Here is a 23,677-nt window from a genome sequence, read left to right as displayed (position 1 = left end):
TGCAGTGGTTTGTAATATTAGTGTTTGCTTTATCCTGTCTCAAAGGTTAGAGTTTGTCTAGTCATCCATGACCAAGAGCTGTTTCACATTGGGACACGTAAAACAAGGATGTCCTTTTAGACATTCTGTGGTTACAGTTTGTCTCAGGTTTAATTATAAACAGTGTATGTAACATGTGTTAATGTAACAACTGTTCTATCTGAGTTTAACTTGCACAGTTGTGGTCAGGCTTTACTGACTAACCTGGCTTTTGTACTAAAATGAATGGTTTAAGTGGGTATAACTGTATTCATTTTAACATGGTTACATATGTTAGCATTATTATAACATACTATACAAGTGCAATTTTTTTATAGATACATGCTACATTAGCATCAAACTATATTATCCAGGTCAGTTAACTAAAATATTGCTAAATAACCTTGGTCATTGCAACCACTTTGCAAAACCACTAATTTTGTTGCCATCAATTGGAACAAGAGTTATTATTTGAGGAGCCATACACTAACAATTTAGCACTTGATTGTAATGCTTGTAATGTTTTATATGGTCTCAACCAGTGGTGGATATTAATGAAGTATACAAGTAAAAGTACAATACTTGAGTACAAAATTTAGGTATCTGTATTTTACTTAAGTACATTTTGCAGTGGATGCTTTTACTTCACTACATACTTCACTGCTTTACTTGAGAATGTGTATCTGTGCTTTCTACTCTACTACATTATAGATCTGGAGTGAAAAGTAAAAAGAACTTGGTTGAGACTTTTTTAGCACATTTAATTTGAGTTTCCATCCCATTCAGCTAAATTTGTTATCAGTAGTACTATAGTTCTTTAAAGTGTTATAAAAATGTCTGCAGTTCTGCAAAATATTTTTACTTTATACTCTTTCATTTTTAAACAGATACTTTAATACTTTAACTTCAGTAGATTTTTTCATGTGATACTTTTACTTGAATAACTTTTTGAATATTTGAATCTCACTGCATGTTGTTAAATGTAAGAAATAAAAGATTTATGCATTTGTATGTGAAATGTTTGATCAGATAACTATGTGGTGACTGACCATGGGGCGTGTGTGCGGACGTGCAGCGGTAACACTTACGAGGTGGACGAGGGAGGAATCAGGAAGTGTGCCAAGTGTGAAGGCCTCTGCCCCAAAGGTGTGTGTCACTGTACAGTAGAGCAAGAGTAAAACTGGATTTCTCTGATTATCAATACTTACACAACATGCCCATGACTCCCAGCTGATTCATTTGTTATGGACAAACATTCATTACTCCAGGAAGTAATGAGTAAAGTAAAAAGAGGTGCACTTTGAGAACCTCTCATGATTTTAAAATGTTTTTACTGATTATGACTTGCAGTATGTAGTGTAGTCATTTATAGTCATATTTATTGACATTATGAATTAAAAAATAGAAATCCCCCATCCACTGTCAATGTAAATTGTGGGTCCAGTTGAAGCTATTCAGAACGGATATCCAAAAAAGTTAAAGAAACATGTTTAGTTCCAAAAGGTGCACTATGTAACTTTATATTACTGTTTTTATTTTGTATTTTGTATTTATTCAATGACAGATGCCCAGAATACATTCTACAAGCCTGTAACTTGGCTTGGAGGCATCACCTGCTTGCTTATATTCATTCAGTGTCATACTGTGGAAAAGCACAGCAATTACATCTCCATGGCGATGAGCAAGCGGCTTCTACTAGAAAAGTAGTCTACATTTATCCTGTTTTTTTTAAAAAGGAATTTAAGAAAATAAAGACAATTCAGCTTCAAACATGGCTTGCTTTTTAAAAAGCACATCTTGAATTTCCCTTAGTCCCTTCAGGTATTATCATTTTTCTTTTGTGTGAACAGTGTGCAATGGCCTTGGCATGGGAGACCTCGCTCACACTTTGTGCATCAACGCCACCAACATCGAGACCTTCAGAAACTGCACCAAAATCAATGGCAATATAATTTTGATCCACACCTCAATTCATGGGTATAAACAATATTCTTTTTTCACTTTCTTTTTTCAATATTGCAGCAGCATATTAAACATATTTAGTCTTATATTACTTTTTAAATTATTTGATTTCAGCGATAAATTTACCAATACGCCCAAAATGGACCCTGCTCAGCTTGATGTCTTCAAAACGGTCAAGGAAATCACAGGTAAGGTCACTGCTATTATGATTTATTTTTATTATTATTATTTTTTTAAATGCATATGGCAGCTTGTTTTTCTATTTATTATGTAGTTTGGTGGGCTAATGTCTGTGGTTAATATTGTCATAGTTTCATTTAAGTGTCAGTTTGTGAAGAAAAGTTGGAAAAGAAGCTTTAAAATTACAAGAAGTGGATCTGATTTATAAATAGAACCCCTCCAATGTTTTCAATATACAAAATACCATAAAAAATGCAGAGCTATTTACTCACAAGAATCACATTTTCTGGTATTCATTCATTTATTTTACAGGTTTTCATTTATTTCTATTTCACAATTCATAACTATACTGTAAATTATGTGAGCTTTGTGGAGTATAGTTGTTAGGTGACATATTTTAGGGAATATGTAAGTATTTTTACTCCTCATGTCCAACCTGGAAGTAAAATTTCACCAGAATTGTCAAAGTAAGGAAAATTATGCAAAGCTTTTAGTAAGAGCGTACATAGAATTATATTAACTACAACTACATGTATATTTGGTTAACTTTTCATATACACTTTCAACAAATGTGCCTCTTGCTTCAGGATACCTGTGGATCCAGACATGGCCCAAGAGCATAAACTCACTCAGTCCTTTTGAGAATTTGGAGATCATTCGGGGAAGGACTAAAGCAAGGTAATGCCTCTTTATATCAAATGTCATCATATACTTGGTGCTTTAGTAGGCTACATACAGATACAGTTGTTATAACAATATCTAACAATAGAAATTATGTAACAACTAATTTTGGTGGTAATCTAGATAGTTGGTTCTAGTCATACAAGTTTACTGTTACATGGGTTAATGACACCAACAGTATGGTACTGCTATAGTCAATGGGAACGTAGGGAAGTTCCATTAGTTACAATTGCTACAATGTCTGTTTAGAATAATAATATTAAACATATTTAAGTATTATTTCAAGTATAAATTAAATAAAATATTTATTCATTTTCAAGAAGTGTGTGTCATCTTGTAGCTTTGTTGTGTCTAGTTATGGAGTTATTCAGAAACAAATATAAATATTATATCAGAAAACTCTGATTCTACTGTGAAATATTAGGGTCTCAAGGTTCAACATTTTGGGAATCCACATCAACAACATCATGTGGATTTGTTCTTAGCTTTGTTGTTACATTGTTTTGTTTTTCAAAATGTTTTTTTCTTTTTTTTTTTTTTTTTTCCCCAAATATTCAACAGTATTTCTTTCTCTTTGCAGTGGCAGCCGGAGTCTAGCTATTGTCCAGCTGGACATCGAGTATTTGGGTCTGCGCTCTCTCAAGGAAATCAGTGATGGGGATGTGGCCATTATAAAGAATCAAAACCTTTGCTACACAAACGAAAGCCACTGGTCACGCCTCTTCAAATCAAAAAGCCAAACAGTCACCTTGGACAAAAACTCAAATGAAGCCACATGTGGTAAATCTATTTTCTCTCCAGCCAGATGTCCAGACAGACTTCATTTATCTGAATCTAATCTCAAAATTAGATAATTGCAGAGGATGAAAGATTTCTCATTACGATTGTAGACAACATGCACCAAGCGTACTCTGTAATTGGGACCAATATTGTAAAAATAGTAGTATTAGACAGGAAGTAAAAATGCCATCTTCAAAGTTATAAGCAACATTTTTAAACAACACAACATAATAAAGTAAAAATAAAATTTAAAATATGATTAAATCTCAGTGTATCAGAGTTTGTTATAGGTGTGGACAATATGCCAAAATGATAAAACAAAGTTAATTTATAATAACATAATAAGATTCATAAATATTAAAAAAAAGACAAATAAGTGCCTAGATCACAATTTCGATTTCATCACAATTCGTATACACTTAGTTATCACTAAAGAGAGCAGGAAAGTTAGCATATAGTCACAGGGACCAATTGTTGCTAAATATTGATATTATTATTTTTTTAATACTTGTTATACATTTATACATGAACATTTCTTTGTAGCCTTGAAGAACAACACTTGTGACAGGAAGTGCACTGCAGATGGCTGCTGGGGCCCAGGTCCTGACTCGTGTTTTGCCTGTCGAGATTTCAGCCGGGACGGGAGCTGTGTGGACAACTGTAACATCCTGGAGGGGTAAAGAACCAAGGCTTTTTAACTGCCTTTTAAGCTCAAAATGCTGCTGTTATTTTAGTCTAAGGAGATCTGGTAACTCCTTTTAAGTCTACAATCATCTTTGAGCATTTCCAGAGTCTTGAGTGTGTGAATTTGTCAATAAGTCAAAACAAAGATTATTTTTTTTAGTTAGTTGAAGTCAAACAGGACAGGACAGCAAAAATGGCACATTTGTTTATCTTCTGTCAAACATTGAATCTCGCCATGCTTATAATTTAACTCCAGGCCTCAGACAAGTATGAGGAATTCACTTTGCATAAAACTGTTTGTGATGCTGGGCACTAGCCATCACTCTGACAGCTCTTGTTTTCTTTTTTTCCTTCAGTGAGCCAAGAGAAGCTGTGGTGAATAAAACCTGCGCAGCATGTCATCCCGAGTGTCTGCCTGTGAACAGGACGGCAACCTGCAGTGCACCTGTATGTATCAAAGAGAACTATCACAGATTCATACTAGGGCTGTGTTTACACTCAAAATTGGGCCTAAAGTCAGACTAAACCTTGACTAAACCCTGACTACACCAGGACTAAACCCTGACTACACCAGGACTAAACCAGGACTAAACCTTGAATACACCAGGACTAAACCAGGACTAAACCCTGACTGCACCAGGACTAAACCAGGACTAAACCTTGAATACACCAGGACTAAACCAGGACTAAACCTTGACTACACCAGGACTAAACCAGGACTAAACCTTGACTACACCAGGACTAAACCAGGACTATACCTTGACTACACCAGGACTAAACCAGGACTATACCTTGACTACACCAGGACTAAACCAGGACTACACCAGGACTATACCAGGACTATACCAGGACTAAACCAAGTGTACTAGTCCATCACAAATAATTAGAATATCATGGAAAAGTTAAATATTTTTTGTCACTTGTCAGTACTTGGTTGGGCCTCCTTTGCCATAAAGTTTCAAGAAATAAACTCTTGAAATATTTTATTCTATGTGTCATGAGTCTATATAATATATAGGTTTGACTTTCTGAAACAAAAAAAATAGAACTTTTTCATGATATTCTGTTTATTTGTGATAGACTAGTAGATCTGGACTAAACTGGATTGAAAACCAGGACCAAACCAGGACTTATTGGGATTATAGACATCATATTGTGTTGAATGTAGCATTTCATATATAAATATTTTCATGACCCCACTGGAGATAATGAAATCATTTTAAGTAACAATGAATGAGGAATGAATACATAATGATTTGGAATTTGTTGGAACAAATCTATATATCACTAACAATGAGTAAAGTTGAGCTAACCCACTCTTTATTCCAGCCCCAAGCCCAGATAAATGGAGAATGACAAATAAATTCCTAATTACTGCTGAGTAAAAAAATAATATAAGAAAGCTTAATATGTGATTTTTAGTTGAGTTTAATTGAGTTTAGTTTAGTTTATTTTTTTTTTTTTTTTTTTTTTTTTTTTTGAGTTTACCAATTCCTAAAAATAATTTTAAAATAATCTGCCCTAAACCCTTGTAACTATTAAGCCACAGCATCTGTATTGCTAAATATGTTTGAAAATTACTGAGAAGTCTATATTCATCCCTGTACGTGCTCTCTCTGTTACACATTGTGATGTAGCAACAAAGCTCTAAACAGAGGCTTGAATGGATGATAATACAGTAGCCACAAGACATGTTATATTTTGAGTAACAGGCGTGGTTGTGAACTAGCTTATACCTCGTCTTATTTTACACACATAATCCAGTCTTTGGTTCAAAACAAAAGCCTCCAGGACAGTTTCTCAAAAGTGGCTCTGGATAAAGTAGGACAACATTGTTTAAAGAAGATCTAGACAGATAAGGAACAGATTAAGGAATGGCATTAGATTTCAAGATGCAACACTTAAAATGGCTTTCTGTAAATCTTGGTGAGAAACATCTAACATTTAACTATAATATTTGATTTTAATTTGAATGCTCTTTTGTTACAATCATTTTCTCTGCAAGCAACAAAATATTTAGTCTTATTATGGATAAAACTTGCTGTAGTTTTGATGTTGAACTTAATCTTAATGATAAAACCTTAATTGCACATCTAATCCCAAAACCTGGCAAAATATGATTATTTTTTCTCCAAAGTTGCCCACTATTGTTGCACAATATTTTGCAATCAAATCAAAATTGCTATTTGATTTGCACTGTGCAAAGAACAAAATATGCTGCCTTTTTAAAAGAAAAATCTTACCTCTACCTGGAATTTAAACTATACTTCTGTATGCTTCTGAAATTCATTGGATTCTTGCATTAGTTTATCAGTTCAGATTTCAGTCTCCTCAAATGTTTCTTACAATGTGCACATATAGACTGTAAATGTAACTGCTGCCACGTTCCAAATAAAAAGTGATCATGGGTGTGCTTCCATCATCCCTCTGTACCTGCTGATCTTAGATTCTTTTGGTCTTAAAATGTTTGTATTAACCTGCTCTACATGATCCTGGGCTTTATTTGCCTATTTTGTCCTTAATAACAGACAAATCACGTGCCTTTCCCTGAGGTCATGTCCACTCCATGGCATCTACTCCATGCAAAACCAGCAGTACGGGCAGGAATAGGCTTTACCTTCAACAGTATCACCCCGGATTGGGTCTTTGGTTGCTATGATGCTTCAAATATGGACATTCACCCCTAAAACTGCAAGCCTTGATGGGCTTCATTTGACTGGAAATGCTATGGGTGGCGTCGCACTCCTCTATTCCACTTCTTTATATAGTCTGTGTGTGCACATGATTTTACTTTTTATACATATATTGGAAATCCCACAGTAGCAAATTTGATCTTTTCCTAAAATCATGCAGCCCTACTTTGCATAACCGTTACAATTTATGACTGCTGAATTGACTCTTCTCAAGTGGGTTATAAATCTTGTTTTTCAGGGATCGGGAAACTGTACCAAATGTGCCAACTACAAAGACGGCCTGTTTTGTGTGGCTCGTTGTCCTCAAGGCGTGCCAGGCGAGGGCGACACTCTGGTGTGGAAATACGCCGACGAGATGAAAGTGTGCCAGCTCTGCCACAAGAACTGCACCCGGGGGTAAGAGAGGGTGCACAAGACAGAGGGGCAGTGCCAGGCTAACTACTGCCACTGCAACTCGAAATGACTGTCAAAATGTTTATCGAAGAAGAGGATTTATGCCCAAAGCAGTTTTAGTTGGCACAAATCATGCTGACATTATTGTTGGTCTTACGTTATTTTAAGAGGGGAGTTGTTTTAATGTTGTTAGCTTTTGGTTACATTGGAGCATGTTGTGAGGATGTCACTTTGCACATTAAGTAGATTATGTTCATAGTCAGTGTATAAACTCCTTGAACCATTTTGGAGAGAGACAGTCACTGTAATGTGCTAATAAGAGTTTATATTTATTTATATTTGTAAGATACCAAATTATTGCTGTCCAACTTGACTTTCCATTTGCTGGATGAATACATCCGTTGTTGGTATAAGCTAGAAGATTTTTCTCCCATTGCGACATAAGACCATAGCTACATTCACGGCACTGAAGTTCTAGATAGTAGTTTATTTATAGATTGCATTATGAAATACAAGGGATTCTTTGGAAACTATTTTTAATAAACTAGATTCCTCTGCATTGTTCGTGAGAGTGCTGCGACCAAAATAATATAAAACAGAACAAGTCATGAGTAACAGGAAAGAATCACTAGTTTTTCACATAGCTTTGTACTTTGCTTTGTTATTGAACCATGATTCCCTGAACGCATCACAGGCAAGAGCTGTTCTTGGCTCCTGTTGTATTTACCTTTGCCCTGTTGTCCAAACTGTTATCTGCGCGCCTGCTGATGGATGACTATATTTTGTACCTCATCACCCCATAATAACAGTACCATGAGCTTGAAAACACTTTTGTTACTTTTGGTCTTAATTGACTGTTGACATGTGATTGTTATTGTCACTGTCTTGCTTCATATTTTTTTGCAGTCTGCGTCTTTAGTTACAGACAAATGAGGACAAATGGGATAGGATTTCTGCAAGACGTGTTTTCCCACTATTTGTAGGGCATAGCTGTATCACTTTTCAACATGAGCTAAACAGCCTCCAGGCAAACGCTGGGATTGTTATTGGATAGATTTTGGTGGGTCATTTCGCATGCAAAATGTGGACACCAAAATCAGAACTTGAAAACAAGGAATTAAAGCATCTTTCATTATTGAAAAATATGTGCTACATTGTAAGTGATTGTGCTTTATAACATGCACTTGCATTTGGTGAAATGGTTATTTGTTTCATCATATGTTTATTTCTATTCAACTTTTAAAAATTCTAAGTGAAATTACTGCTACTACTGCTACTATTAATACTGAAAATTACGCTTATTATTATTGCCAATATTTTATTACTTTTATTTATTGTGAATACAATTTATACTTCTTCTACTACATACAAATACTTATCCCTGCTTCTTGTTCAGAAATTTAGTCATCAGGAACTGAAGAATGTGTTTTAACTGTATCATGTATATATATAACATATTAACATTTGTTGTCATACAGGTGCACTGCCCGTGGTCTTGAAGGTTGTCAGAAAAGGTGAATAGCTGCTTGTCATATTAATATTAACTGTGACTAATGTATGTTGGCTCTATTGGTTAATGGTAACTTCAACTAAATCCACTTTTGTACAATCTTGTTTTGTTCAGTCTGTCTAACGTGTCCATGATCACTGCTGGAGTCGTTGGAGGTCTGCTGGCCGCGCTGGTCGCTGGTTTGTCTGTTTTTGTGTTGCTACGGCGACGGCACATCAAGAGGAAGAGGACCATGAGGAGACTGCTGCAGGAGAGGGAGGTACGACGACAATTTATATGGATGGTGCATGTAGAAATAGACCTGTCATGAAAATGATTACATTGACTTACATTGAGAAATTATTTAGAGTTATATAATTGCCTTACCCATCTTTTATTTTTATATATTTTAATAGTAAGTACACCTACAACAGTGGTTCTCAAACTTTTGATACCAAGTACCATCTAAGAAAATATTAATGTTTATTATAGTTATATTTATATTTAAAATATAACTATAACTAACTATTGTGTTGCTGTTTTAGCTGGTTGAGCCTTTAACACCAAGTGGAGAAGCACCCAACCAAGCCTTACTACGAATCCTAAAGGAACCAGAGTTTAAGAAAATCAAAGTGCTTGGATCTGGGGCGTTTGGTACAGTTTATAAGGTAATAAAGCGCAGCATGTTACTAAATACATGTGTACACTCAACAGCAGTGAAAACACATTATTCAAAGTGCCAAAAACTATAATGGTAATGGCATCAGTGTTTGCTTTCGGACGTCTGTTAACAATTTTCTAATTACACAACACAAACTTTTCTTGCCAAATCACGCACAAGCAACTCCACCTCCTCTTACTCACTGATGTAGTTACTAATGCACTGTGACTGAATGCTATGACCAGTATAGTCTGTGTCTTTCCATATCTTTACATTAGTTATTTATTGAAATCCATATTCATTACTAGGCAGAGAAAGCCAAAAAATGTACTCAAGTAAAAATACAGTTAAGATAATAGTACTCATGTAAATAGTTCAAGAAGTTACAGGTTAACTATTAGAGAATTTAGGGAGTAAGTGTAAGTGAAACTGTCCAGACACAACATGATTGATCATTTGAAATGTAATCTGAACAATTATTTAAAAAAAAGAAAATAAAAAGACTATTAATTCTAGCAGTTATTGCCCCTAAGGATATAATGTTTTATTTAGTACTGTATATATAGATGTATTGGCTTTTTTACTTCGTTCAGTTTCCTTTCTTTCTCATGGGTCACATTCATGTAAAATAACAAATCTTTGTCCGTTCAGGGCCTGTGGGTTCCAGAGGGAGAGGACGTCAAGATCCCAGTGGCCATTAAGGTTTTGAGGGAAGCCACATCACCAAAAGCAAATAAAGAAATCCTGGATGTAAGTTTTTCCAATTTATGCGGTAATTTTTTTTCCTTCTTTTTATGTGAGACTTCCTAAGGTATTTTAAGTATTCGCTCCCTTGGGAAACTAGCACATTCTTCATATTAGTTTTGTTAGCTAGTGTTCCACTGACAGGAGTACTTACCAGATACACACTTTACTCTAACATGTAAAGCTGTGCCAAAGTCTTAGATCGATAGTGGGGACAGAGAAATGTGCTTTACAAGATTGAAATACAATGTTAAAATAATAAAATAATAATAGAACAAAACAGTATATGCTCAAAAGTAAATTATGTGTTCTTTTACTTGCTCCTGCTCATTGGATGGATCTAAACATCAATTTCCATCTTTTCCCAAAATGAATGAATTTGCCCTTAATCCACAAGTACCTGAAGTCATTATTATAAAACTGAAAATAAAATGATGTCACCCTTGACTTAACTGCATTTTCTCACCTCATTTAAAGGTGTACTGCCTGCCTGTTTCTATAAAGATATTATTGCTTTTCCCTTTAATGCTCCTTGCTAGGGCTTTAAAATGTATCCATATCCAGAGAAACAAGAAGGTGGTATCACTAGGTCAAATTTAATGTCAAATCTATGGAGAGGTGATCCCACTCACAGTAAAATGCATGTTTTCCAAAATATGTTTGAAAAATCAAAGACCGGTAATGTAATAAATGTCGGACATTCCAGGCAAAGCAATAATATTTTCATGACAAACAGAAGTTTACACAGTGCATGCTTTTGCCCTCTACTAGAACTGCCCATTGTCCGATTATGTATCGCAAAGCACTAACTTCATAATATCACCTTCTATTTTATTTACCAATTTGTCTACTCTGACTAGTTTTCTCTGTAATTCACAGCAGATGTAATGTTATTGAAAGGAAATAACTTATTTAACTTAATAATGATGTAGTCTATGTGTCATGTTTTGTCCCATGAGGCCTTAGGAAAGGGGAATATTTGGTTGGAGGGAGGAGGGTGATCCAAGGCTGAGGTGTCCCAAACTGGAATGCAAATTTGTGGCGGCTTCTCTGGGAAACTGTCCATAGTCCTGTCCAGAACCCTGAATGTGCATTTTCAGTCCTGTGATTTTGTGGTGGAGTTGCTCAGTCATACAACATCTGGAAACAGGGGTGGATGAATGAATGACTTAAGGGCGCAGGGTGGCTATTTAAAGGGATAAACATTTTTAAATATGCTTTGAACCTGTTGGCGTGCTAGGTTTTATGTTTGAATGCCAGCAAAATGACAGGACGGCAGGTTTCAATTCAAAGAATAGCCATTTTGTGTGTCATGGGCTATTATTGTTATGGGCTATTGTTATGAACTGAACATGGCACATCTAAGCTTTTCAATACTGAATTTCCAGCAGCTTTCTACATGTATAGTTTCTTTATATGTAAAAAAAAAAAAAGGCTGAAACTCCAAGGTAAATTTTCTTTTGAAAGGTCTGTCTGCTTTACACTTCTATCTTTTAGCGAGTGTTTTATTGCTAAAAAAATCCTTGATAAATATGCATATGCATTCTTACTGTGAGCTTCTCTGTATGTAACCGAGTTACAGGTAAGATATTTTCAAGGTTGATATTATTAAGGAAAGTTACACTGATTTCTCTGAATAGCGTCAACTTGTCCTCTCTGCTTGTTTTATTATATCAGTTTTGTTTATCAGTCTCACAATCCACAGATACTTGTGTTTGGTGAGTTTTTGACTCTTGCTGAATGGTTGTGTGAGAGAGTGGAGTGCTGTCTGTCCCTGTTGTGCTGTCTGAGATTGTCCAGAGATTACCCCACCTAAGGGCCATTACCGCTGAGTATGACTCCGGCCATGCCAGACACAAAGGCAACGTGGCTAAGACAATATGAATAAATGAGGTATTAGGATTATTGTGCTCTTTAGAAGAGTCACGGACAAGGGATGGATTTTAATTTGTATATTAAAGTGAGTACACACTATATCAAGATGCAGAAATATTTGTGTTATAGTTAATTGTGAGATTATTTGATTAAAATGCACTTTTTGATGGTTTTTGTCCTCTGCTGTTTAGTTTTTTGGTTGTTATCATGAAAGAAAATATTTATATTTCAATTATATTGACAAATGAACGGAAAAATATATTGACATCATGGAGAAACATTGGTTTACTTAGCTTACTTAACTTTAATTTGATAGATTGTTGATTGAATCCACTGTTTTTGCTTCATAGTTTTATTGTTATTCATGTTTGGTGAAATAAATTGAATGCAATACTTATTTTAAATGAATTACCTGGAATGACATCTAATCAGCAATACGTATGAAAAATATCTGGTTGTTAACAGTTGTATTTCCTCCCTGTGGCCCCTAGGAGGCTTATGTGATGGCGAGCGTGGAGCACCCTCACGTGTGTCGTCTGCTGGGCATCTGCCTCACCTCCACAGTGCAGCTGATCACTCAGCTTATGCCCTTCGGCTGTTTACTCGACTACGTCAAAGAGCACAAAGACAACATCGGCTCCCAGTACCTGCTCAACTGGTGTGTGCAAATCGCCAAGGTGAGAAAGGAAGACCACGATACGAAAGTTGTGAGGGGTCAGACTCAAGTGAAATTGATGCAAGAAAAACTGAAACATGATATGGATATGGATATGGATTTTCACCCACCCTTAAGCACACTGTATACAAAGAGCTAACCTTTATTTTTTTATCAAGAGAGACATATACATAGTGTTGGATCAAAAATACTAAACAAGTAAAAGAGAAAGTAATTTCTTAGATAAAAATACTTAAAGGGCCCATATTGCTATTTTCCTGTCTGTGCTATAATGTTGTTTTCTCATCAAAAACATACTTGAAGTTGTGTTTTGTTTCATTTACACATGTGCCACTGTGATTTTAAATGCCATACACCTTCACTAGAATCATTTGGATAATTTTAGCCCTGGAATTGCCAATCGCAACTGAACAAAAGGGAAAAGGTAGCTGCTAACTTTAAAACTAGCACTACATGACATCACAAGGTGGGACAGAGCATTTGGAGCTTTGATGAGAGATGTAGACATACTAATAATAACACACGTGTTTGTGATTACACAAACACGTGTGAATTAAACAATTCCAGGTAAGTTTTTGATGAGGAAACAATATTCTAACATAACTAAAATTCACGAGTCAATTTTGTGTAATAAGGACTTTTAAAAATATGTAAAATGTTTATGTTGTGTTTACTGAATATCACTTCTTATGTTGTTTTAGTGCTGTTATAAGCAGGGAAACACAAAAACATATATCCATACTCCAAACAATCAAAATTGGACAGTTGGAGACACACTTACCCAAATCTATCATTCAGATTTAGACAACTGGTAAAAACTGAGCTTCGGTAAATCAAGTTATTTTTCTGCCCACTTCTGGTCAAATCATTGTTACACTAAATCATAAACTATGAATAGAATTGGCAATTTAAACTCTTCAGCTGCAGTGTGGGCAGACTAAAACAGATTCCCATGGTTCCTGCCTGGTTTTCTTCACTGACTCATTGTCATTCATTGTTATGACCTGAGCACCATTTAATCTAAACCATATGATATGAGCTTCAGCGTGATTAGACTATACTGACATTTTTAAATTATCACTGTAGTTATGACAGAATTGGAAAAAATGATAAATATGCAATTCTCAAATATGGGATTCAAACCTAGGTCTTTTAATTTATCCACAAACCTACATATTTATTATGTTTATTCCTTTTTTGTCTGTTACTACCTGTCCAAAATGTATACCATAATTCAACAATATCTATTTGAACTACAATGCTAAGAAACCAAACAAAAATAAAATCTTTTTGCAACAATTTGTCTTGATATGAGGGGTGACAGTAGCTCAGCTGGTTGAGTAATCGTCCTCTGATCCGAAGGTTGATGGTGTGATTCCAGCTCCTACAAATGAATACTGTAATTGTGTTCTTGGGCAAGACACTTAATCTACCTTGCCTTGAGTGTCTGTGTACACTGGTGTATGAATGTGTGTCAGTGTGGTTCCTTGATGTAAAGTGCTTTGAATGAAGGTGGAAAATTGCAGTATAAAAATGTGACCATTTACATATATTGGGATTTCCTTTGCTTATAGTCCATTATATTTCAGTGTAAAAAGTTTTCATCATCTTAGTATGATAACAAATAATGATGAACATCCTGCTAACTCCCGTGAGAAAATGTAGTACATGTAGGTTCTTTTATCCTGTCAAGTCATGAAAAGATTTGGATGCAATGAAAGCCATAATTACACAGTATTAATCCAACTACTGCTTATGTCTTCTTTGTTTGTCTAAAGGGCATGAACTACCTGGAGGAGCGGCACTTGGTTCACCGTGACCTGGCAGCAAGGAACGTTCTGGTGAAGACTCCGCAGCATGTAAAGATCACCGACTTCGGCTTGGCCAAACTCCTTAACGCAGACGAGAAAGAGTACCACGCTGACGGCGGCAAGGTGAGAGGAGGTCATGCCAGAACATGAAACAGGACTGTACAAGACTGTAGACATTATTTTGTTTGTATTCATTTATTCTGTTTAAAGCTTGTGTTCAGCTTTGGACCATGATAAAAGTGTTTCAGTTTGAGATATTGGCTCCACCTGCTTAATTTGTCAATGTGATTTTGCACTGTGATAGAGAACGCAAGCAACTGCCTTGGACCAGCCCAGACAGTTACTTCCACTCTAATTTGGAAATTAATGCAATCCAACAATGTGCCTTATTGGACAAATTGGGAGTCACGCCTAGTTGTGTTTTTCTGATAAAATGCATATGCAATATCATGCAATTATTATTTTCAATTAGCTGCATATGCAAAACATTTTTTTCTGAACTAAAAAAAATAAAACTTACATAAAGTGCCTTAAATGTATTCGTTTCATTTGTAGACAATCTGACAGAAGAAAAAAACAAGGAAGGAAGCAAAAAAAAAAAGCAACAATCAATCACAAAAAAACAATAATCAATCACAAATTATTCAACAAAGAAATCCAAACGTACATAAATACACTGTGCAAGTGTTGACAGATTGACAGATTGCATTGATTTCAAAATTATGTAACTGTTAAGCAGAAGATTTATGTCTGTCAGAATGTAGGTATTATGCTTTCAAAACTCATCAAAAGATTTATGATGGGTCTTATTAGTTTAAGTCATAGAGTAACTAGTACCACCAATTTGGAATATATAATAGAAAAGAAAAAGAAAGTTGAATTAAAAATGTAAATCACAAACTATTATTCCAATGCATGTTATGATGATAATTGAACTAAAAATCAACTCTATTTGTCTGCATGGAACAACACTGATGCATAACATTTGTGGTTAATCCAGGGCTGTATTTCAAATCTGTCAAATGTTTTTACAGTATTATTTTATCCAGGCATGTGGTTATTACATCTATTAACCACTAGGAGTCAGCGCTGTTACACATGCCATAATTGCTTCCATCTGTTGTAGAGGTATGCCAATGACAAATCCAGATGTGCAGATGTTATTAGGAGATGATGAAGTTGTCACTCTTTCTGGCTGAGGTTTTCCTGCTGTGCACCTCACCACTCAGATTTATCAATAAAATGTGTCATGAATATTCTTTGCTCACATAGTAACTTATTTGTTACTTTCTGTTTTCAAGGTACCAATCAAATGGATGGCTCTTGAATCGATCTTGAACAGGACCTATACGCACCAAAGTGACGTGTGGAGCTATGGTAAGGCTATTTTCAGGTCAGCAGTTTACAATGAATTGATGTTTTAAACTTCAGGTTGTTTCAGGTACAATTAAATATTTTTAGTGTAAAAAGAAAATGTACAAGAAGAAAATGCTATTAAAACTATATATCACATAAAGAGAGGTAAAAAGTAATGTATGTAAAACTCAGTTACTTGTGATACAGATACTCTTGGTGACAATGTTATTTGAGATTCTGCACAGTGATACACATGGTACATTACATATGCAGTAAAAAGTACGGTCTCTGATTATTTGGGCCAATTCAGGAGGAGCTGCATTTGGCCCGTGGGCCTTCACTAATGTTTAGGGTTTGAACTGCACTATAATTTTAAAGCATTAGATTATATGTTTGTTAAATGCAATTAGAAATGTGTATTTACAATGTTTACATAATTTAAGATGCATCCAACATCTGGTCTCCTGTACACTTCAGTATCTGCCTTTCTGTGGGAAAATACTTTTTATTGTACTTCTGCTACTATTTATTGCTTCAACAAGTGTTTTAACATTTAGATGATGTTTATTTCAGTATTCACTTAGTTGTTTTTGGCTCATCTATTTTCATTTAAAGATCATTCTAGCATGTGTAGTTTTAGGAGACAGGTAGCACAAATCTCCACAGCAGTAGTCTCAAATGGACAGTATTAGAACATTACTTTTTCTCATCCCACATGGACAGATTTTGGGACATCTGCCTCTCTCTCTCTCATCCCCAGGGGTTTGATCAGTTCTTCCGCTCAGTATGGAAGGCACATTAGCAACACTGGCACAAGTCCTGGGTTTTTGAGACTTTCCCGACTTCTTTTGCAGATCCTCCTCCACTCACTCCCACTAATGCACTACAGCCAATTTGTAAACAGGAGCTATTCAATTCAATTGCACTCAATTCAATGCACTTAGAGAAATAACAAGATATGCGTGAGATTAAACCAAAAGCTATGCCGTCAATTAATGTTCATTTTAAAGGCACCTCAATGTGTAATTTTGGGTTGTCCAGTTTTCAGTACTTCAGGTTTTTTTTGCAATTATTCAATAAATATTTTAGGCAAGGTGAGAAGAGCTAATTAAAGTCTCTGTTCATACTTGTTACACTGGAAGCAACACATTTGTAAAGTGGTCTTACTTATGTTCCTGTTTTGTAGGCGTGACTGTATGGGAGCTGATGACTTTTGGGACTAAACCATACGATGGGATTCCTGCCAGTGAGATTGCTGGAGTCCTAGAGAAAGGAGAGCGCCTCCCCCAGCCCCCCATCTGCACCATCGATGTCTACATGATCATGGTGAAATGTAAGCCATGCATGATCAGTGTCATGAGAATGTTATATGAGGCAAAAGAGGCAAAACTTATCATATGTAGCGTGAGTTTAATGCTCAGGTTAACTCCAAAAAACTACAATGGTGCTATCTATTAATGGTAAACTTTGCTCACATAAACTTGTTCAACAAAATGTCTGAAAATATTCTTGTAGTAGTTCCAATACATACAGAACTTGTAATATTGCACTTGTAGTAAAATACCAATGGATTTTGTTGCATTGAGCAATACAGTGCAACAATTGTAATTAATAATAACTATATTGTCTATTAACAGGTTGGATGATTGATGCAGATAGTCGGCCCCGTTTCCGTGAACTCATCGCGGAGTTCACAAAAATGGCTAGAGACCCTTCACGTTATCTTGTTATACAGGTACATGCACTTTAAAAGCAACAATATATAATATAATATTATGAAACCTGTCATATCAGTTTCCATAAACTACTGCGTTTCTTGAGGCACTGACTAATCCTGCTAAAAATTTCTATATGTTTGTACTGCAGGGTGACGAGCGCATGCACCTGCCCAGCCCCTCAGATGGCCGACTATTCCGCAGCCTGATCAGTGGAGAGGAGATGGAGGACGCAGTGGACGCAGATGAATATTTACTGCCTCAAAATGGCTTCTTCAGCAGTCCCAGCACATCACAGACTCCACTGCTACACTCAACGGTAACGCCCCAATGTGCAGGACTGTGCCAAAGGGTTAGGCAGGGTTTAAGGCCATAGAGATATGTAGATTATAACATAAATGTATTTAGAATAGTAACAGGCAAAACTAGAAGCAAATTTAACAATATTATTATAGTTATCAAAGTTATCTCAAAGTAAAATATATGTACTGGTGGTATGTAGAGCCTGGAGTGCTCGAAACCTCTCATTCATTTTAATAGTAAGTTGTGACAGTTTCCCTCGAACTGTGCCTCCACCTTCACAACACATTCCTGAGGAGTGAGAACAAAACTAGTATTAACACTAAGCCTAAACCATGGGCATTGCTTGGAAACATCTGAGAATTTGCCAATGGTTTGATCACTTTTTAATGTTCGATTTGACACTCACTACCCTAAAAATTAAATTAAAGTAAATTGGCAAAACTGGTCCTAAAATAACTTGAAGTGTGTGGCTCCAATCCCAGATTCACCAGTTCATTCTGTTTATCTGTTGATGAGTGAGACATTCAAACACTTTTTCCAACCAATGTTTAACTACATGAAATTAGAAAATTGTTGCTTTTAGTGGATTTATTACGTATTATTAATAACTTAGACTTTGCAGATCAACACTTTATTTATTTTCCCCTAAATTAGGAAACAAGATGCAAATTTGAATAGCTGACTTGTGTTCTATGGTTGATGGAAAAAGTGACTCCATGTGTAGGAGTAGTCCATGTGAAAATTGCACGTTTAATTTTACTCTTTAAACTCCTGCCGCCTGCTCCAATAGTTTGTGAGTCAGATTGGAAAGACACATTTGAAAGTGATTCGTTTTCACAGAAGCAGAATGGTGTCTGTTAAAGTGCTGAAACTTGATCTTGTTGACCCGCTTGTACCTGTTTTTCTCTGACCCTGCGTACCCCCAAAATCACTCCACTGGGACCCATTCTCCTCCTTCTGAACCTCATCTCACCCCCACCTTTATCATCGTCATCACCCTCCCCCCGTTTCCTCCCATCTGCTCTTTGATTGATGAGAAAAATGTCCATGAAAGTTCACTGGAAGTCAGAGAGGACAAGTGCTGGTCAAGTTTTTATTATTATATGCAATATCAATGCAGCATGAAAATATACTGCTATGGTGGTTTTGTTGCTCCACCTAGAGGACATTGAGGCTGTGTTTAGTATGTAAATGTCAAACTAAATTATGTTTTAAAGGGCATATATTATGTTATAATCATGTTTCCTCATCAAAGACATATCTGGAGTTGTTTTCTTTCATTTTGTTTCATTCTTACAAACCCTGTGTTGCGTTCTTCTCTCAAAACTTTGCTCCACCTTGTGATGTGACATGTGACTCCCTACACTTTCACTAGAATCATTTGGATATTTTCAGCCCTGGAATTGATCATTTCTACTGAGCAAAAGGTAAAGGGTAGCTGTTAACTTGAAAACTACCACTTCATGACATCATAAGGTGGAACAGAGCATTTTGAGCTTTGGAGATGCAGACAGACTAATACAGTAATGCAGGAAGAAGAATCCATTCTATGTAAAAATGTGTCCAGTAAACAATTGTAATAATCTTATATAAAACAGCCCAATCATATGTAGTCTAAACCAGGATCCACTTTGTCAAATACTAAGCTAGAACTAAGCCAAAATTAGCCCAGTTTAGTGCTGTCCTAGACTTGGTTTAGGCCATGTATAGTCCTGGTTTAGTTCAGTGTAGTCCCATTTTTTATATCAATTATGTGCAAGTGTGAATGCACGTTAAGTCAGGACTAAGCTATAACTAAAATGTGACCAGGATGACACAGCATTTTAAAGGTGCTTTATGTAACTTGTCTCCATGGAGAAATTTTGCTTTTGTGTATTAGTACATAATGTGCATAAGCTTACCTCGCCTGTAACTTGATGGCATATTTTTCAATAACATCTTCATAGGAAAGAGCAGAAAAGTTACATAGTTCACCTTTAAAGCTTCATTTTGTTCCTGTAGAGCCTATTAATATTACAGTTGTTAATACCTGAATAACCTAACTTCACTTTTGGCTGCTCCCCCGCTCAAACTTTCCCTGATGACATTAGCAGGCCAATCTTCAGCCCACAATGGACGTGTTATTGTAATACAGTCAGGGCACTGTTCTGGATGGGCTCAGAAATCTCTTACAGATGGTGACTTGGACCTTATGTTTAATTTCCTTTTCTTGTCGGAGGTAATTGCGCTGCCACAGCTGTCACTCCGCGTTCTTTATCGCTGACTTCCACGTTTTAGCCTGCGTTTCTGATGTGAGACGCTGACACATACAACCAAAGCATGTCAGATTGCTTAAATGAATAGGGAACTGCCTTCTGGGTGTTTATTTTCAGTGCTGTTAGAAACATATGGTGTAGTCACTATAGGCAAACTTTTCTGTTTTTCAAGTAAATTAAATGTACTTTCTCCATCAAGTCAGAATTCAAATGAACCAACTTTATGTAGATTAAGTTAGTGAACAAAGTGGATTACACAATAAGTTACTAAATACACTGAAACTGTTTGCTGTTCTTGTGTGTTGCAGAGTATGAACAGTAGCATTGGACCAACATGTAATGGAAGGAACGGTGTACTGGTAAGAAAAATACTTAAGGTGCATTGTATAACTTTTCTGGTGGAGGACCTGTCAAATGCTTTTCTTTGTGGAGATGTTCTTGCTTTGTCTGGAATGTTTCAAAGTATGGTATAAAACCCTTCTCTTTATGGAGACCAAACCAGATCAAGGTAAAGGTCAGATCTGCGGAGAGGCAACCTCACTCACAGTTAGAATATCTGTTTTTCTAGGTATTTTTGAGCTATAAAACCGCTGCTTATTTAATAAATGTAAGGTGGAGCTAATTAATATCATACTGTAGAACATTCAAGGCAGAGCAATGACATATCCATAAAAACAAGCAGGTGATGGACCTAACAATGGACCCAACTAAAAAGTTACATAGTGTACATTTAATTTTTAAATTATGTAACATTTCTGACAGGATTGCCCAACCTTCAACCTGCATAATATTATTGTGTCACTTACTATGTTTCTCAGTAAGGCATTAAACTTATCTATATTGCAGTTATAAAATGTTAAGTGTTTTTATTGCTCAAAAACTGAGAGAGTTCACCTTTCCACACATCTGATCTGTCACTTATCTTGGTGGCGTCACCTGCTGGTCTTCATGGAAAAACATCTCCATGTACACAAGCAGACTGCATACCCTCTACCAGAAAAACTGTACCTTTCACTCACTTATTTTTGTACAAAAATTTTAAAAAGTAGCAATCTGGACTATGTCTTTTGGGTGAGAGGCAAAATGTGTCCAACTCATTCCCTAATTCAGAGTTATTCAGTTTTTGAGCAGAATTTGAAAAAAGCAATTCAGTTCAAATGCCTTTTAGTTAGTTAGGTTGGTTAGTGTTTTTAGCTCCTGTTTTCTCACTTTCTATCTTTTACAGAATGGGTTACCGAGCAGAGACGGGAGCCTGGTTCTGCGGTACATTCCTGATCCCACAGACAAGTTCCTGGACGGAGCTTTCCAGCCTGCTCCAGGTGAGTGGGCCCTACTACCAATCTGTGTCTTTAGTTTGTACATTCAGACCACTCTCTGTAAAAACCTGTACTGGCTGTTTTAGTGAAAAGAGAGACATCTAGTGGATTAAAATATAGTTGACAAGGTTTGGTTTTTGTTTATCTGAGCCTCCATGGAGATTAATATTACTTCCCATAGTGTGCAGGGGAAAAGATTAGATACATTCTTTATTGATCCCAAATGAAATTTAACCTTTTACTTTCTCATTCTAACACCGAATTGAACTTACATATGAAAAATGGTTTGTACATGGGTGTTCTTTGTCGCTGCTGTCAGAACCCTTGGATGGGGCATATTTGTTTAGTACCGGCCCATTCATACCTCACATAGTTGAAGCAGGTGTTAAAAAGACAACGTTAGTTCTGTACAGTGTGTACTAGATTACATAACGGAAAAAGCTTTTCATTTTTACCATGTTTTTAAATGTGTGAGTAAATGATTATCAGAAGGACATCATTTTTGCTTGTGCATTATTAAATAGTAGGTAACACTCAATATGTTAAAGAAAATTTCTACACCAAACTTATTAACCATTTGTTCATTATGAATGAAGTCTGTGCTCATGCTTTATTAAGGCTAATTAAGATGTTGTTATTCTTAAATTTGTAAATTAAAAGATAAATACATTTGAAAGTTGCAGAAAGTTGCTAAATTAAATGGGGTTAATTGAACTGACTACTAACTATATGTATGTTATGCAAGTAGAAATACATTGTTGAATGAATAGATTTTAACATGTATTTCAATGTATTTTTCTTTTTTTTTTAATTTGTCCTTCAGACTACATAAACCAGAACGGAGTCTCAGATGTGATGAACCCCAACTACCAGCAGCCCGGTCCCCCACGCAGCCTCCTCTCCCCCATCTCCTCCACTTCCGAAGACCCAGAGTCCGAGTACCTGAACTGCTTTAAGACCGAGCCCTCTGGACCTGAATACCTGAACCAGATCCCTGCCCCTGCCCCTTCTATCACCTCAAACGGGATACCCCTTAACCACTACCCCCAAAAATACAACCCACAGACAAGCCTGGACAACCCGGACTACCAGCAAGACTTTGTACCGCTCTTTAAAACACACACAAACGGACATGTCCCTGCGGCGGAAAACGCAGAGTACTTGGGACCAGACTGATGACCATATATGGGAGTAAAAAAATATATTACCTGCCCTGTTATGAAGGCTATATCGTATGCTGGAAAAGTTGTTCTGGTTGTAAGTATGTAACCTATTTAATAAGGTGACACTTGCCTTTGGGCGGTATCTGACGCAACCACTTTTACAAGTAGAGGTGGTTGAATGATGGTTTATTATAATGTAAGCCAATCAAACTGAAAATTGTGGGACTTCCAGGCTTGGTCCCATTGAAACTAAATAGAGAGCCACCCTTATTTGCATACTATGCCCCATTTCAAAGGCTACAGGACACTTGAGATGGTACAGAAATGGCAAAAGATATAATCAACATTGTACTTGATGAGTAATATAAAGACACTTGGATTAAATGGTGGTGATGAAAAGCTTATGGTGCAATGCAAAAGACTATAACAGAAAGCCTGACGACACTCCCCCAAGTGGATGAAGACGAAAATGCATTTTTGTTCTTGAGATTGTTAAGAGGAAAACTGGTGAATTATAGAGCTTTAACAGAGCAGACATTATGACCACTGATACCAAATCATAATTTTATTAATGGATTATATATAGGGCTGCACGATACTGGAAGGTATTGCAATAACAGTACACTTGACAAAAAGCTATTCATTTCAGTTATAATAAAACTAAAAGTACATGCTTTAATTTACTAGACAAAACCAAGAGTAAATCTAATTTTGGATTTGATGAGGAAAATCTTGAAAATTAGTGTTATTTAACATATTAATTAAAAATATATAGAGAGATATTTTTGTCAGATGGAGAACCTTGGTGTTAATGCAATATATTTAGTTGCGATATTGATTATTGCTTCAGCCAATGTTAGCCAAAGTGCAATAGTTCAATATTAATACTTTCGCAAGTATGCAACCCTTGATGTATATTACG

At 36.0% G+C, this 23,677-nt stretch overlaps 1 protein-coding gene across 1 annotated transcript in view; it reads left to right on the top strand.

Moving 5' to 3' along the window:
- egfra (epidermal growth factor receptor a (erythroblastic leukemia viral (v-erb-b) oncogene homolog, avian)) overlaps nt 1–23,664 on the top strand; it is a 55,798-nt gene extending 32,134 nt beyond the window's left edge. The window contains exons 8-28 of the mRNA XM_020935995.2: nt 1,048–1,164; nt 1,869–1,995; nt 2,095–2,168; nt 2,748–2,838; nt 3,422–3,621; nt 4,165–4,297; nt 4,662–4,752; nt 7,237–7,394; nt 8,870–8,905; nt 9,016–9,160; nt 9,426–9,548; nt 10,193–10,291; nt 12,652–12,837; nt 14,615–14,770; nt 15,949–16,024; nt 17,190–17,336; nt 17,641–17,738; nt 17,870–18,037; nt 20,585–20,635; nt 21,502–21,595; nt 22,416–23,664. Of these exons, the coding sequence (XP_020791654.2) occupies nt 1,048–1,164; nt 1,869–1,995; nt 2,095–2,168; nt 2,748–2,838; nt 3,422–3,621; nt 4,165–4,297; nt 4,662–4,752; nt 7,237–7,394; nt 8,870–8,905; nt 9,016–9,160; nt 9,426–9,548; nt 10,193–10,291; nt 12,652–12,837; nt 14,615–14,770; nt 15,949–16,024; nt 17,190–17,336; nt 17,641–17,738; nt 17,870–18,037; nt 20,585–20,635; nt 21,502–21,595; nt 22,416–22,768 (2,723 nt within the window). The 3' untranslated portion in view covers nt 22,769–23,664. The remainder of the gene's footprint in view (nt 1–1,047; nt 1,165–1,868; nt 1,996–2,094; nt 2,169–2,747; nt 2,839–3,421; nt 3,622–4,164; nt 4,298–4,661; nt 4,753–7,236; nt 7,395–8,869; nt 8,906–9,015; nt 9,161–9,425; nt 9,549–10,192; nt 10,292–12,651; nt 12,838–14,614; nt 14,771–15,948; nt 16,025–17,189; nt 17,337–17,640; nt 17,739–17,869; nt 18,038–20,584; nt 20,636–21,501; nt 21,596–22,415) is intronic.
- Nucleotides 23,665–23,677: the final 13 nt, after the last annotated feature.

Source organism: Boleophthalmus pectinirostris, unplaced genomic scaffold (assembly GCF_026225935.1).
Source record: "Boleophthalmus pectinirostris isolate CB_2022bp ecotype Guang Dong unplaced genomic scaffold, ASM2622593v1 HiC_scaffold_16, whole genome shotgun sequence".
Lineage (NCBI taxonomy): Eukaryota > Metazoa > Chordata > Actinopteri > Gobiiformes > Gobiidae > Boleophthalmus > Boleophthalmus pectinirostris.
The sequence above is the reverse complement of the archived record's forward strand: the minus strand, read 5'-3'. Positions and strand labels throughout refer to the sequence as shown.